The sequence below is a fragment of the Labrus mixtus genome, chromosome 11, assembly GCF_963584025.1.
Source record: "Labrus mixtus chromosome 11, fLabMix1.1, whole genome shotgun sequence".
Lineage (NCBI taxonomy): Eukaryota > Metazoa > Chordata > Actinopteri > Labriformes > Labridae > Labrus > Labrus mixtus.
The window spans coordinates 5,892,287-5,907,970 of NC_083622.1; the positions used below are offsets into that span (position 1 = coordinate 5,892,287).

Sequence of the window (15,684 nt, forward strand, 5' to 3'; positions counted from 1 at the left end):
AACAACTCTGAAGAGCAAACAGAAGTATTTCAAGCCACTGTTAATGGAGGTTAAGCAGAGTCAACCAAAAAGGAGAAGAGCTGGATTCTTACAGGGGGGAAAAAGCCAGAGAAGTGGCTAAAAGTGTCTTGCTTGCTGACCGGTCGAACCAACACAGTGCGTCTGTTCAGCTTGTCAGTGCAAGAGAGGACCACTCCTCCACAGCCGCCCGAGCTCCGTACACCCTCCTCCTTACTGGAGGTGAAAACAGGGAAGGAGGAGAGACACAGAGAGAGAGAGAGAGAGAGAGAGAGAGATAGGGCATTGATGCCAAAAGGGACAGAGAAGGTAGGAAGTCACAGGAAGGAGGCAGAGAAGGTAATAGAAAATATACAGATGGTGAAAGGAAGGAAAAAAAGAGAAAAAAGAGAAGAGGAGACAAGCATGGAACTTTAGGATATATGTGAAAAAAAATTAAATAGAGTTCAATTATCAAAGGGAAGTTGCTGAACCACCTGAATTATTGTGGAATGGTCTTATACTATAATATGACAACAACATAACGGTTCAATTTGGGAATGAGGAGTCTATAAATGGATAAAGTAAGTCTTATGAGACTCAATAGAGTGTCGTACACCACTTTGGGGCATGGTTCACTTTACATCATGTCCTGTGAAGAAGGGCTGACATTTTCTAGAAATTTTCAGGAGTGCATACAAGACTTACATTCCCTGACCTTTATACAAGATAAACATTACTGGATAAATCACAAGTGTTTATTTCTATTATACATTATCTTTGCTGCTTCATTAGACCATTTTTTTTAAAGGTACAAGTATAAGACCATCACCAGAATAAGATTTCATCAATAAGAGAGTGGAGGCCTGTGTCCTTGTCTCCTCTTGCACATGCACAGGGTCACAGGCTCGTAACGCTTATCACCAGATTTCATCAGCTTGATTATTCGAACACTCAGACCAACTGGAGAGACACGCAAATGTAACTGTAAATCTCAACATGAGTTATGTTGAAAATGTTTTAGTCTATCAATACAAGGTGTATCAATATATAAATATATATATAGATATATATCTATATATATATACACACATGAGTTATAGCCAAAAACAAAGTCTTCCATATGACTTTCTTATGTTTAAGTCTGTCCAGCATGAGCAGAGATGAGGGACTTTGATTAGGAGCACCAGAACAGCAGAGGCACAGTATAAAGAGGCTGTAGGCAGCAATGAGTGGATTGGGATAGGCAGACGCCTCACCACTGCCGTCTCTCTGCACTGCAGAAGGAGTCCTTCATAGTGGCCAAAGTGCCAGCACTGCCCTGGCCTGGAGAAACACACAACGTCTAGCTTAACTAGGACCACTCGTACGGCAGGGTCTAAAAACATTTCAGCGATGAATAAATGGCACAAAATTCAAATTAGATAAGTAATAAACAAGCTGATATTAACATTTCTGTCACTGTTTCAGAACAATTCTTTCAAACTTCAATCAAAGTAAATTATACATGAAAAGTTAAAATTACTATTAAACTTAAGAGTTCGTTTTTAGAGTTCAATAAAATGCAAAAGGTATTAACTTTATAATAATTATTAAACAAATCATTTGCTGTATGATTATTTTTGGCAGCGTAAGTGTTTTTCATTCTTTGTTGCTGCGATCCTTTAGAAGCAGAAGAGCAGCTGTAAAGAAGAGGACACAACAATTTACATTCACAAGTTGCAGAAAATATAAATCCCACAGTACAAGACAAAGACATACACATGGGCTGCGTTGATACAGTTTCTCTAATATGCCAAGTGATTCACAACACATGTGCACCACACACATTGAAACGGTTCAACACCACCTGCATTGTTTCTCTTACGCTCGAACACCACTCACCCCCCCCCCCCCCGAAAATAAATAAATAAGCAAATCAAACAAGAACACACACACAAACACACTCGCACTAAATTTCCATCGGATCACTAAGATGTCAGTGAGAATGCAGGCCTACTCCTTACAGTAAGTGTGTGTGTGTGTGTGTCCGCGGTTTATGCATAACTATCATGTGTGTCAGTTTTTTCTCCTATTTGAATTTCTTTATGGAATCTCCTCTCTCAGCTGTATGACTGAAAGATACATATGGACCCCCCACAGCTCTTCATCTCTTCCGTCATCACTTTCTATTTCGTCTCTCTGCTCCCATCCAGTCATCGTTCGCTCCAAGCCATTTGCGGAACAGCTGGAAGACATCAGGTCCAATTTGTGTGAGTTGCTCCTCGGAGCAAATCAGGCTGAACTGTCACCGGCCATCCTCTCTCTCTCGGGGCATCTCTATCTTTCAGAAAGTTCCCATTGCTTGGGGAGACCTTGTTAAACTAAAGTGGAAAAGAAGCTTCCTAATTCCTTCACTTGCCGCTGGACAGGAAACACCCCCCTACAGAGTTTAATACTCAATCGGTCATCACCTCCTTGCTTCCTAGTTTCTCTTTAATTCACTTCCGCTACTCCATGATGAGTTAGGCCAACACCTACGTGATTCAACCCCTACTTATTTTGTATTCCCTAAGGACTACCTCCACTTTATTTTCCTTACCTCCTTCCCCCGATCATGTTCTATTTTGATACAATCAGATATTCAGCTATATGTTCACCTCCCATATTTCCCTGTGCTATCGAACTTTCCATTCATTCTCCAGCAGTGAGATAGCTCGGGCCAGATGACACATTTTTCCTGTCAACCGTGATTTAATCTAACCCAATGCACACAAATAACCTGGGCTGGGTGATTAAATACGAAACGATTATCTATTCAAGATGATTTACGTGGACTCCACTGTGGGTGTGCTTTTAAATGTAGAAGATTCAGATTAGAGTGGGACAGAAGCCCAGTGGCCTTCCACTGTGTCCTAAACAGTCATGACTTTAACCTGGCTTGGATGTTGAAGTGCTTCTGCTTGCCAGGACTTTGGTCAGTGAATGTGTGTTGAGACCAGGTTGTTAAAATTTAAATTGAATAACCTAGAAATGAGAAAATTGTCCCATTATCTACTTAGGAGTGTATAGAGGTCTGCTAAAAAGATTAGGGTTGGCTCTGTCTCGTAGGCAATTTAACACACACCTGTGGAGAGCAGAGCAGCGTGGTATTATGACTCCTGACACCATAACACTCTTATTCTGTCTAACAACCGACACTGTCCTGGATTAGGTTCATACATCACACCATGAATAACATTGTATCTAGACTATGAATCAGAAAACAACAGTAAAACAGAGAGATCTAAGAGAAGCATGCTAGAAATGTAGGTTGAAAGCTAACATTTTTACCCCAGTCTTTCTCTGACCTGTAGTGATATGACATACCTTAAAGATGGCTAGGGTGATTCTAAAGTCTGTGGATCAAAACCAGCACCTATCATATATTCTCTCAGCCCAAGCGGGCGCCTCACCCTGGCTCTACTTCCCTCTTCGTCTTTGTGAGATCTCTCGACACACCTTTTCTCTGCTTCTTTCTATTTTCTCTTCTGTTCTCTTTGCTGTTCTTTTTCATGTGTAATGTTGTGTAAGGTTTTTTTTTTTATATACATTAAGATGAAGTAGCACAAAGAAGTTCTGCAGGTGGATGGTAGGAGCTAGCATGACGCTCTGAGATGCCAGAACTAACTGTCAAGACTTCCCGAGGTATCGTGGGCCTACTGTAATTGGACAAAAAAAAAAGGTGAACAGAGCTGCCCACTTGATTAACTCCTGTGATGACCTGGCTTTTAGCAGCTCATAAATCTACAAAGATATGTTGTAGGTACCATCGGCGTTGTGAATAACTGACTAGCTTGTGGTTAGTATCTGTGACTGTGAGAGGCTCGGTGTGTCAGTGTATGGGGACCTCGTGGACAGACAGACGGTCCTCTTTCTCATGCTATTTAATGTAGACATTGTCATAAAAGCCATTCCTTCCTGCTGACTGAAATGTTGTCATAACCCTACATGAATAGATGTTAACTCACACAAGATGTACTCTACCTGCATCTGTAGTGGTCGATGTTGAAGCTGACAACTTTACATTTGATCTTTGTGTAAACATCCTGGACATCTACTGAGGCGCTCAGGTCTTCCAGTTCACCGATGACACAGATTTCTGGCAGCCACACAAAAACAGAAAAATGTTTACATTTTTACAATCGTTTGACTTCATCAGTGGAAAGTAATTTGTACATCCATGAAGGCTTCTTGATTGTGTTTTAACTACAGTTATGATGATGACACGCGGCAAGTAAGCAGTTCCCAACACTGTTTTGTATTTGTCTGCTGTGTGACGGTCATTGCACTTGGTAACCTGGTAAAACAACAGAGCACGGGTTTTAATAGAAGACATTTATATCAATGTTTGTGATTTTTATTTTTTTAGACAAGAAGCAACAATGTAGCTACGCCTGTCCAGGTCTTACTTTTGGTTTTGAAAAAGTTAAACACACAACAAATGTAGTAACCTATGCCCCCTTCCTGGCTGCAAAAAAAACTAAAATCAACATGAATAAGATATCCCATAGTGTGTCATAATGAAGAGAGTGTGTGTGTGTGTGTGTGTCTGTTAACAAATACTGAATGTTATGTGGACTCTTCTCTGTAATTGATAAAATCTATGAACCTTCAATGCACCTTGTGTGCATCCAAACCCACCCACTGTAGGCAGAATGAGTAAGCTTCATAGAAACGCTTATTTACTGTGTATTGATACAAGCCTGTGAGCCTAACTATTTGTTCTTTCTCATTGTTTCCACAAGAAAAGTCCCCCAATCATAGGTTGGTGTGGGAAAAACTGGACTTTATGCATGTGAAACTATTGTTGTTGCACTATTGCCTCATTGTGATTCCCTGAAACACAGGGCTTTCTAATGCCTAATTAAAATTGAAGCTTAGGGCTTTTTAGATTTATTGTTGATACTTGAAGGAACTCTCCCAAAATTGTATAAATCCTTGAAATTCATCGTCCCATAGCTCTGTGTTCAAGTTTTCTAAACCCATCCTGTGAGAATACAGGAAACAATGAGGGTTAGATTTAAAAGTTTGCCACTGATTTGTTCCTTTGGCCTCGGGTCATTCGGGCTTGACTTTCTACCTCTGAAGTTTTTTAACCAAGAGCCAATGCGTCTGGAATGGCTGTTTTCCATTTCTTTGGAGAGACAAGAATGTTATTTCCTTTGCGGGTTGAAAAACACATTACATCATAGCAGATTGTCTGCAGTCATATCTGCGGCTTACTTATCTCCACGAATATACTTAGGATATTAGACATTTAATATACTGCATACACACAATTCTTGTTTTCATTAACGTGTTTAATGTGTTGCGCACAGAAAATCCAGTGGTTAGTTCCTCTCCCAACTCAGATGGCTAACATTAAAGCCAAATCCAAAGTAATGCCGATTTAAAATAGCTTTGAGTTAAACCATCTCTGTGAGGTCCTCCAAAACATTCCATTTCCACTATTGAAGAGCTTAAGCTGGGTGATCTGGTAGGCAGATGCTTAGTATTACAGACACCAATTAAAGGTGAATCTAGCCTTTCATCGCCACCAGTAAATCTCAAGGGCACAGGAGGTGGTTCCCGTGATATTCATCACCCGTTTAATTGTTTGTCTTCTCCCTTCATCCCTCCTTCTCTACAGCTGCATTTTCCTTCTTTGAGAAAGTGTCAATACAGCAAAACGTGTTGATGCAGTATTGTTGGGGAGACATACGCGTTGCATTAGCATGACTGTAAAAACTTTGAACAGCTTCCTGGAGCAGTCTCCCGGCACACTGACACTTTTGCTTTAAACGCTAGCCATGCTTTACACTTCAATGTTTTCTCTATTGTCTTGAATAGAGATGAATCAGGTGTCAGTGTAACCAAACCAACAACTTGATAGTTTATTGTTAAATCAGACACAGTCACTGACGGCAAGCCATCAAGACATTTCTTAAAATGTTTCATTTAATCTTCTCTTTGTGATTCAACAAACACAGAGCACGGAGACATAATTCACTACTGTCTAGTGAACGTCATCGTGCTTTTTTTTAAAAGAGAGCAGTGAGGATTATGTTAAAGTTGAGGTACCTGTGTTTTTGGTGGTTGTTTCAGGAGCAAACAGTTTCACCGTGACCTTAGGTAGCATCCACTGCATCCAAAGGCTGACTTTACCGCTGGTGCCACCAATGCTGCTGGTTTTCTGCTCCAGAGTTATGGTGTCCGCAAACTGAGTGTCATCTCCTGCAGGCACCGAGTCACCCTGTAAAGCACACAGAAACTTTACAATCAAGGGTGAGAAGCTAAAAGGCCTAATGTGAGCCAAAACTGGACACTTCCACCTTAGCTTTAGAAATTGAAAAAAATTGTTTTGTTAAGCTCGAACTGCAAGGGAAGAGAAATATTAGTTTGTGTCAATGTCAAGGAGCCATTAGCACCGAACATTTGAGTCGGCAAGATTAGATTGTAAGCAGATTTACTATAACATATCAAAACAAAACATGAAATCACATTTGATCGAAAAATATCAGATAAAAATAAACCGATACAAAGTCAAACTTTTAGTCATCATGCTTGTGCTGCAACTGTTGTTCTATCCAACCATGTGTTTTGTGCACAAGATTACGTTTGAAAGTGTTGTTGCTGTGCATGTAGCCATAACAAAGCAACCACCAGCAACTCTCGAGCCTTTTGGGTCACGGATGACATCAGTGTCTGGTGAACAGAACTCTACTTAGATCTGAGCTGATGTGGGGGGAAAGGACCATTGTGCAGAGCTGTCACTGGGGTAAACCCCAAAAATAAGCCACCAGCACCCACGTGGCCTGCTTTCCCTCAAGTGTGCCAGGACACACACGTCTTGCAGCCTAGGAGGGAACGGGAAATGAAGAACACAGTGAGGGGCTGGCGGTGAGGTTGAGAGGAAGGCAGGATGCGAGGGAGGACGTTGTTCTCTGCGAGCCCTCGTCTCATTACTGGGGGGTTTGGCAAGCACAGAGGATGACAGTACCGGGGACATTTTTTTTATTTGTCTCTGACACTTCCTGGTCGGATTTGCTTCCCAAATATGTATCTGTAGGGCTGACTCGGAAAAGTAAAAAAGCTTTCAAACAAACACTTTGGCAGTTTTCAGCCCTGGCATTGCAGTTTCACTTTTTTTTTTTTTTTTCCACAGCTTCTCCCATCACAGTGCGGTAATGACAGATTGTGTCATGGTTATCAAGCCTGACTGTGGTCGGTGCGGAGGTTATCAACCATCTCAATTAGAAACCCCACAGATGCTGGACTGATTACAGTGTCTTAAAGAGGATCCAGATGAGAAAAGTATGTTCCTGGTCCACAGCTGGGTGGAGAGATGAGGGCCCCATGCTAATTTGAAAATTGTATTTAATCCCACAGTTAAGGATGGCTGATGGCAGAGCTCAAATATTGACAGAGGAAAATCATGTAAATAATTAATAATTAATGCAGATTAAAATAGATAAATATGATGGATTATGTGGGTGCTAGAAACTTCTTGGAAGCATGTGTTTAATGGGAAGCGTTCACTTCTAGACTAATATGAGTGGCACGAATCTGTTGAGTGCTGTCTGTTTAAAATCTGAATCCAAGCTGTAAACAGCCCTGAAGGTAAAAAAAACAGTCCTACCTTTTAATCAAATACATACTTTAATATAGCAGTATAATATAGTATTATAAATAGCTTCAAATCTCAAGATAGTAAACTCAATCTTGATTTAATCTGGTAAACTAAATCCCCTAACGATATCTAATAATAAATATCTAATATCTAATGAAAGTCAAGCAGTGTTACTATGCGTTTGGGACTAACACTTAAGAAGTGAGTGAATGTGTCTGTTTGTCTACAGCATCATTCTTTTTATGTGCAGAGTAGAAATGGTGTTCAGTTCATCTCAATAGAGATATTCTGGTGTCAATGGCCATTTGGCGAGTAATGATTGTTGTGCAGGAGTCAAAACATAGCACTGTGCGTGTGTGCGTGTGTGCGTGTGTGTGTGTGTGTGTGTGTGTGTGTGTGTGTGTGTGGTTAGGACTGTTTAGTTTACAGTTCTGGCCACTCTGTAGGATTAGGCTCTGTAATGTCATGAGTGGAAACAGGAGCAAGCCACTGGGGTTGTGGGAAGCTCAAACCACTGTGTACTGTAGCGTGGTTACCGCTGGAGCATCGGACATCCGACTGCTACTACTTCCCAGCCAAAACCGCTGCTGTCACTTAGATACTCTCAGTCAATTACAAACTGTTTTTTATCGTGGTCAGAAGAAACAGGAATTTTTAAAAGCCTGATAACCGTGCATTTTAACAGCCCCGTGATTAAAAGAATTTGGAAACCTTGTGTTTACATATCTTGCCAAACGGGATTAACTGTGGAAGAAAAAAAAGGTATAAAACTGTACAATTTAACACCTGTCTAAATCTAGGGTATCAATTCTTTGAACAAAAACTCAAATGAACACTTTCAAGTATTTAAATGAATACCTGGAAATTTAGCTTTTTTTTTTAGAAAGTTATTAGAAAACACAAAACCAGGGTCAGTGATATACGCTGCACATCCACACTACGCTTTCAAAGCAGATAAGACAATAATGTTAGCATAAAAGGATAAAAAACAACACCAAAGTTAAGATCACAGATAAATTCCATATAAAAGCCAAACATCGTGTTTTCATCAGTGTAGGAAATGTCTACCTCTTCAGTTAATTCAGATAAGCCCTTAAAGAACAGATGTGGTGTTTTGGTTTTCGGTAGATCTGCTATCTTCCTGAGCTGCACGATTCTGGCCTAAATCACACACATCCTTACAGAGAGCTATTTTCCCACACCACCCCAAGCCAAGTTATAGAGTATACAATTTAATTCCTGGGCCTCCGTGCTATAAACTGGTGGAGGATCCAGGTTTATTTTCTTTGCAGAGTTTGCCTTTGCTCATCAGAGAGACCAAAACATTGGAAGACAACAGCAGGCTGAGAAGTGTCAAAGAAAAATGGAAGGAATGGAAGATTATTTAAAAAACAAAAAATTAAAAAGGTGAAGAAAAGGTGAAGAAAAGGTGTATGTACAGGTGGAAGAAAAGTGTGTAGGGTGCAAAGGATAAGCTTGATGATGCAAGGAAGCATCTAAAAAGAAAACAATATATGGATTAAAAGAATGTAAAAAAAAAGATGTAGATTAGAAGTGCTGGGGATGACGGAGTAAAGCCTTGAGAGGGAAAACAAGAATATGGAGAGAAGTAATATGGTGCAATGGTAAATGGACTTGAGATTGTGTCGCAACTCCAAGCACCAGTCCATCAGTATTAACTAATCCCATCCATATACATTTACACGCTGATAATTGCAGCGGGAGCAATTTAGGGTTTAGGACACTCTAAGAGGACACTGTCAAGGATCTGGGGATTGAAACCTTGACCTTTCCATTGACAGATGACCGTCCCTACCATTGACTCACAGGCGCCCCAAAAAAACCAGGGCGAGAACTTTAAAAACGGCAGGACCTTATTGCCTCCATCAAGTTCTGACAACAGGTTCATCATATTTTTTTATAATGTAATAAAACTTAACATAATAGTGGGAGTCATTGTTACAGAAGGTTAGTTTTGCTAGTGCTTAATAACGCTTTAACATTTTTGGGAGTCTTTTTTGTTTGGATTGCAATGATCAGGCTCACAAATAAGCACTTTTCAAAAATATGGTAATGTTCAAAATATGAGGTGCCAAGGCTCAGGTTGGGTGAATAGTCGGGGAGGAGCTGTAGGCCAGAGGGTTTTGGGGATGTGGTGTGGATATAGTTCAAGGACTAGAAGACTGAGAAGAAGGGGCGGGGAGTCGGCTGGATGGAGAGAGAGACTGCTGCCACTACTGCTGAGACTTATCAAAACAGCTCCTACATTCTTGCTCAATCACCACCCTCCCAGAGGACTAAACACTTCTGCCAATGTTTGTACTTAGATAAACAGTGACAAGTGGGCTGTCAGGGGCCTCTGTGGCCTTGTTAAAGACACACTATACCAAAGGGCCTCCACTGCCATACTAAGCTGCTGCCACCTCTGTGGGTCCACAAATGACGCAAGAACACTTGCATGTTAAACACATGAGAACAAATGCAGACACAAATGCACATGGACACGCGGTCCATTTCTTTCATGTGTATGTACTCATTGAAACTAACTGTATTGCCTGTAAGGACAGGATGATGGTAGGCTGTTATCTCAGGGGGGCAATATTGATGGAAGGGCCCAAGTGGCCCAAGAACATTAAACCTTGAGTTTGTTGCATTTGAAACACTCGGCAACAGTTATTTTTTTATTCATCCTTTGTTCCCCGGGTGTCTGAAGTTTCAAAGCTATAAGCTCCCAGCTACAGTAGTCGCTGTTGCTACTCCTATTCTAGAAAGAGAAAATATACTAGTCTTAGCAGAGGGAAAGCATAACCTAGTGGCAAAATACATCCAGTTCAATGGTGGCATGTATTGTATTATTTTCTCATTTTAATAAGAGACATGTCCAGCTGAAAAAAAAGATGAGTAGAAATATGACTTTTATAAAAACACAGAACTTCAAAAAAAAAAAAATGTAGCTGGTTCAGATAAACAAACCTCAGTGGGGGAGCCAAAGTCTGCAGAGGGGCTACATGTGCTGGTGTCTGGTATGGCCGTGCCGGCACTGCTGCGCACTGGAGAGGACAAAGCAGCAGTAGCAGGTTCTGGAATGTTGGAGGTCTGACGCAAGATGCCATGCTTCTGGAGACGAGCCCACGTAGAGCTCCAGCTGAGAAGGAGCTCATACAGAAGCTGAACCTGGAGAGTGACAGAGGCAGAGAAAAAGAGCTCATTCTCAGTTGCAATGGTTGATTTAGTATTTTTGAAGGAATTGTGTAGCTGCCAGTGATTGGTATAAAACAACATCAATGTGTTCAGTCAGTCTATTGTTTTTTGTTTTTGTTTTGGGGCTTTTTGTGCCTTTAATGGAGAGATAGAACAGTGGACAGAGTCGGAAATCAGGGAGAGAGAGAGAGTGAGGAATGACAGGCGGGAAAGGAACCACAGGTGGGATTTCGAAACTGGGCCGCCCGCTTGGAGGACTACAGCTTCCATACATGGGGCGCGCGCTCTACCCACTGCGCCACCAGCGCCCCCAGTCTATTGTTTTTTAAATGTAACCATGCTTATATGGCATACCTAGCTATACCTACTGTATAAATAGTAGGTATAGCTTTATACACAATGACATGACCATGGCATCCCAGCCGAATATACCTTAGGACCACTGTGCCAACTCAGTGCCTTAAAAGCAGGTACACATCACAAGTCTTAAAATTTGGCACAAGATTCAAATGTATTTTTGCCAAGGTCTGACTCAAACAGCTGCATTGGGGAGTTTTCTTGTAGTTCTGACTTCTCAGGCCATTACTCTGATTTGGCTTGGCAGCTTTGTAGTTACGTGTCACTAAACCTGGTTAAATTGAAAGAGAAGGAGAGAGAGAAGACAGAAATCCGAGCCAGCAGTAGACCACTATCCATTCCCTTTTCTCTCATTCTTCAAACTCTTGCATTGTTTCAAAAATTGTACTTGTCCTTTAGAGAGGCCTCATTTGACAAAGTGATGTAATACCTATGTGATCATATTTCTACTTGATGTTTCGTTCTTTGAATGGCACAGCGTGCGCATACACGTGCTCCACTGCACACATTTGTTATCCATAACAACAAAACTCCCAAAGAAACACCCACGGAGGAAAGTTAAGTTGTGTCATCATATTCCCCCAGAAAAAACTCACCACAGTTAGGGAAAAACTGAAAGCTAAGTGTCGAGTGTTCTCCGCTATTTATCATGTGTTCACATGAAAAGAGGCCTGGCTTTAAACGGCAACAAAGCCAAAAACAAGAGTGGAGAACATTTGTGGAAATCAGGGGAATGTGATGTGATGCTTTCAGTTATCGATGCGTTGACTCGATGTTCTGTTGTTTAGAGAGAGAGGAAAATAAATGGAGAAAAGCAAGAGAGCTTATGTCTGGTTTTCCATTGCTTTGCTTCTCAGCAATCACTGAAGGACCCTGCATATAAAGTCCACAGAAATCCTTGAGCACACACACAATGTTTCTACTTTAAACACATTTTTACTTGCTGTTGGTCTCTCACACACTCATGCTCGCCTGTTACCACACATATTACGGGGAGGACTTCCATAAATAAGCATAAATCAAATGAAAGGCAGCACAATACATTACAGCTGGGCCATTTCAAACATGTCCAGGAAGAGCTGCTAATGCTGATCCAGCGGCTGTCCAGGGACAGGGCCAACAGCTGTCTGCCATACCCTACCGAAACGCACTGCCAACAGAAGAGATAGGTTAAGCGCACTTTGCCGAGATTAGGGGACCCGGGAGTCCAGCCGAGCACAACTGAGCACGCCTGCTGCACGTACAGAGGAAGACACTAAAGAATGTAAGATGAAACAAATGTTTAAAAAGAGTTTTTACATGACCTGCATTTATCTGTTACCAATCACCTGTCATCCCCTCAATCACCTCCCCAACCCGCAGCCAATGTTGTCAGGCTGGTCTGCAGATTTCTCACACACACACACACACACACACACACACACACAAACAAAAGACACAAAAATAAACGAACGCACACTTGCATGATTACATGAACTCGGGATTTGTACTCTTCGTGTCATTTAGGAATAGAGGGAGTCAAGGAAGTGAGCAGAATGTATCGAGGCCTGCTTTCTCCAAAGAGCTGTCATCCGCAGATCAGGAGATTGTTTTAGGGTGATGCAGCACGAACTGAACACTGAACCGAGGTATCCACCGTGAGTCTTACAAACTCACAGACGACAAGCAGAGAGCATGCAGATGGTGAGCGCACACGGGCTTTTATCTGCGAGGAGTTTATAGAAAAAACAAACAGGATTGAAAAGCCCTACACTTGATGCACGTGTATGTTGCCTGAGAGTGAGCATGTTTATAAATATGTTTGAGTGTGTATGTATGAGTGGGTTTGTGTGCATGCATGTGGTCACTAAAATTATGCTAATTGATATATTTCTGAGATTAAGCAAACTTTGGTGATGGTTGTATGTATTTATTATGCAATTATAACATGTTGAGGGGTTGGGGGTTCGATCCCCAGCTCATGTCAAAATGTCCTTGGGCAAGACACTAAAGCCCAAATTGCTCCCGCTGCTATGACAGTGGCGTGTGAATGTGTGTGAATGGAATAGTACTGTAGAGAAGTTTGGCACTTTAAGTATCAGCCTCTGCCAATAGTGTGTGAATGTGGTGTGAATGGGTGAATGTAACATGTAGTGTAAAAAAGTGAATATAAAAGTATAAAAAGACAACTGATGTTGTGTGATAGAACAGTAACTTTCATACCAGATGTCTGTGGCTATATTCAAACAACAACATATTCTCTTTACTCTGTAAATTGAAAGTTGAGGGGGCTCGTCTGACACACTTTCTGTGTGTATGTGTGTTCTGCCTTGCTCAATAGTGGGAAAGTTCAGATTTTTGATTGACCCAGTTTAGTCATTTATTTTTTTTAAACACAAACAATGTGTCCATGCGTGAGTAGCAACAGCATTTTTGCATTGCCTAGTCCCTAGCTGCAGTTGCTTTCCAATGTCTGGGACTTTGAGAATCCATGACAAAATGTGTATTTTCATTTGAGATGCCAGAATAATTAAGAGGCTAAACCCTTTTTTTATTTGTGGATTTGATTTTTAAATGCTCACTCTTAACTTAACCCATCCAACTTATCCTGTCCTGTACATCAGTCAGTGTTTTCCTTTTACTCTGTGCGGATTATTTATTGTGCATTAACATCAACCGCTTGACACGCCAACACCACGAGCAAAAGGGAAGGAAAAAAAGCTAACTTTTCATTAGATCTTTAAAATTGAATAAGACTAATCACATTACTGCAAAAAAGCCATCCAAGCCTTGCTTGACACAGGCACTCTGAGGAAGAAAAGAAACTTTTACTCAATAAATAACCGGCTCTCCTGATCCCTTGGAAAGTCTCACAGCTTTAGGATTAACCACATTTCTATGTTTCTGATACAATTACCCTCAATGTCATCATGGCTCATCACTGGGGTCAGAAAGATTTAATAGTGTGACGACTCAAAAGGTTGCCCTAACTGAGTGTTTACACAGAAACTAAATTTAATAGAACTTGTTAAATCTGGGAAAAACAAAACATGTGTAATGGCACAGATAAATGTGATCATAGTGTTTTAACAGTGCATTGAAAAACAACCCAGAGACCTTACCCGGAGATATGTTTCAATTCCAATCTGTCTGTTTTCATCATGCTCTTACTGAAATATAATTACACACCCCAAAACAATGATGATGAGTCTTACTATTCCCCTCTCTCCTCCACTCAGAACGTCCAAATGTTTGACCAAAACAAGCAGAGCAACACTCTCTGGTTTACATTTTAATTTCTATGAAAATTATATTAAGTAAGAAGATGAGGCAGTTTGTTTATGGGAGTCAAACTATATCAGAAAATCATGCAGAGCCAGGACCGTCCTGCCAAGGTTGATGTGGTCATATTTCAGAAAAGTTTACAAGGAATGATTTGTGTAAATATTCATATAAATCTGATGACTTCTTTATGACATTCAGGACTGTCTCACTAACCTGCGGGTTGGAGCACTTGACGTGGATGGGCTGCAGATCAACATGGAGGCAAACAACAAAGGAGTTTCTTCCTTCGGAACAGCTCTGCAGCTTATGGGATGTGATGGCCAGAGTGGAGGTACAGCCCATAGGTTCCAACAGGCTTAGGCTTCGCTGCTGTCCCAGCAATGTGTACACGCTGAACTGACTCAGGCTTACTGTCCATGGGAAAGCGTCGCCTGGTGTGGCACATAAGAAAAGGTAAAGTAAGGTTACATGACAAATCAGCAAGAGGATGAAAAGTGCAACAGAAAGACACCAGCAGAGGATAAGAGGAGCACAGGGGATGTGAAGTTACAATAAAGTCTTCAAAAAAGAATATTCTTCTCAATTAGCAGTTTCTAAAACTCTCACAACATAAGGAGAGCTTAAACGTTTTAAATGGTAAGCCCTTGCAGAAAAATCTTACGGAGATGTAACTGCTGCTTTTGTTCTCAATGCCTAATGATGATGTCACTGAAGTGCTGAGAGAAAAAAAGAAAAAGGACTATGCCGCCCTCCCCCCCCCCCCCATCCTTCTTTTCTTCTCAAGAGAAAACATTGGTCATCCGTCTGAGTATTGCTTCAACTCTACCAGGTGTGCACACCACATGTGAAAAAGAGCTATCTCTCAAAGTCCTCTCCTTAAGTTTGTTTGTCTTTTGCCATGGTAAATGTGCAGTCGTGGGTCAAAGGTTGACTCAGCGTTGAAAAGACCGTAATGATGAAGAATTTGCCTTATGTAGCCTAATACTATAACAAAAACATTCACTTTCATTATTTCTATAAGACAAATGGATTGTATTACAAGCTAAGAAGATTTTCCCATACACGTTAAGTTATTTTCTAATACCTGTAGCAGGAGAGTTCATTGTTTTTAAAAGTGTAACATTTTGATTTCTCAAATAACTTTCAGATAAATATGTTGGCACAAGGGCATATTGTCTTTTTAGTATATGGATAGCTTATGTTATCTCATCATTTCCTACATTCTAATAGAAGTT

General features: G+C 40.9%; 1 protein-coding gene across 1 annotated transcript in view; it reads right to left on the reverse strand.

The window, feature by feature from the left end:
- The window catches only part of LOC132983433 (intermembrane lipid transfer protein VPS13B-like), a 282,789-nt gene that overhangs the window by 127,512 nt on the left and 139,593 nt on the right, over positions 1-15,684 (reverse strand). The window contains exons 24-28 of the mRNA XM_061049726.1: positions 14,663-14,880; positions 10,601-10,801; positions 6,079-6,250; positions 4,003-4,117; positions 93-234 (exon numbers count right to left, since the gene is read on the reverse strand). Of these exons, the coding sequence (XP_060905709.1) occupies positions 93-234; positions 4,003-4,117; positions 6,079-6,250; positions 10,601-10,801; positions 14,663-14,880 (848 nt within the window). The remainder of the gene's footprint in view (positions 1-92; positions 235-4,002; positions 4,118-6,078; positions 6,251-10,600; positions 10,802-14,662; positions 14,881-15,684) is intronic.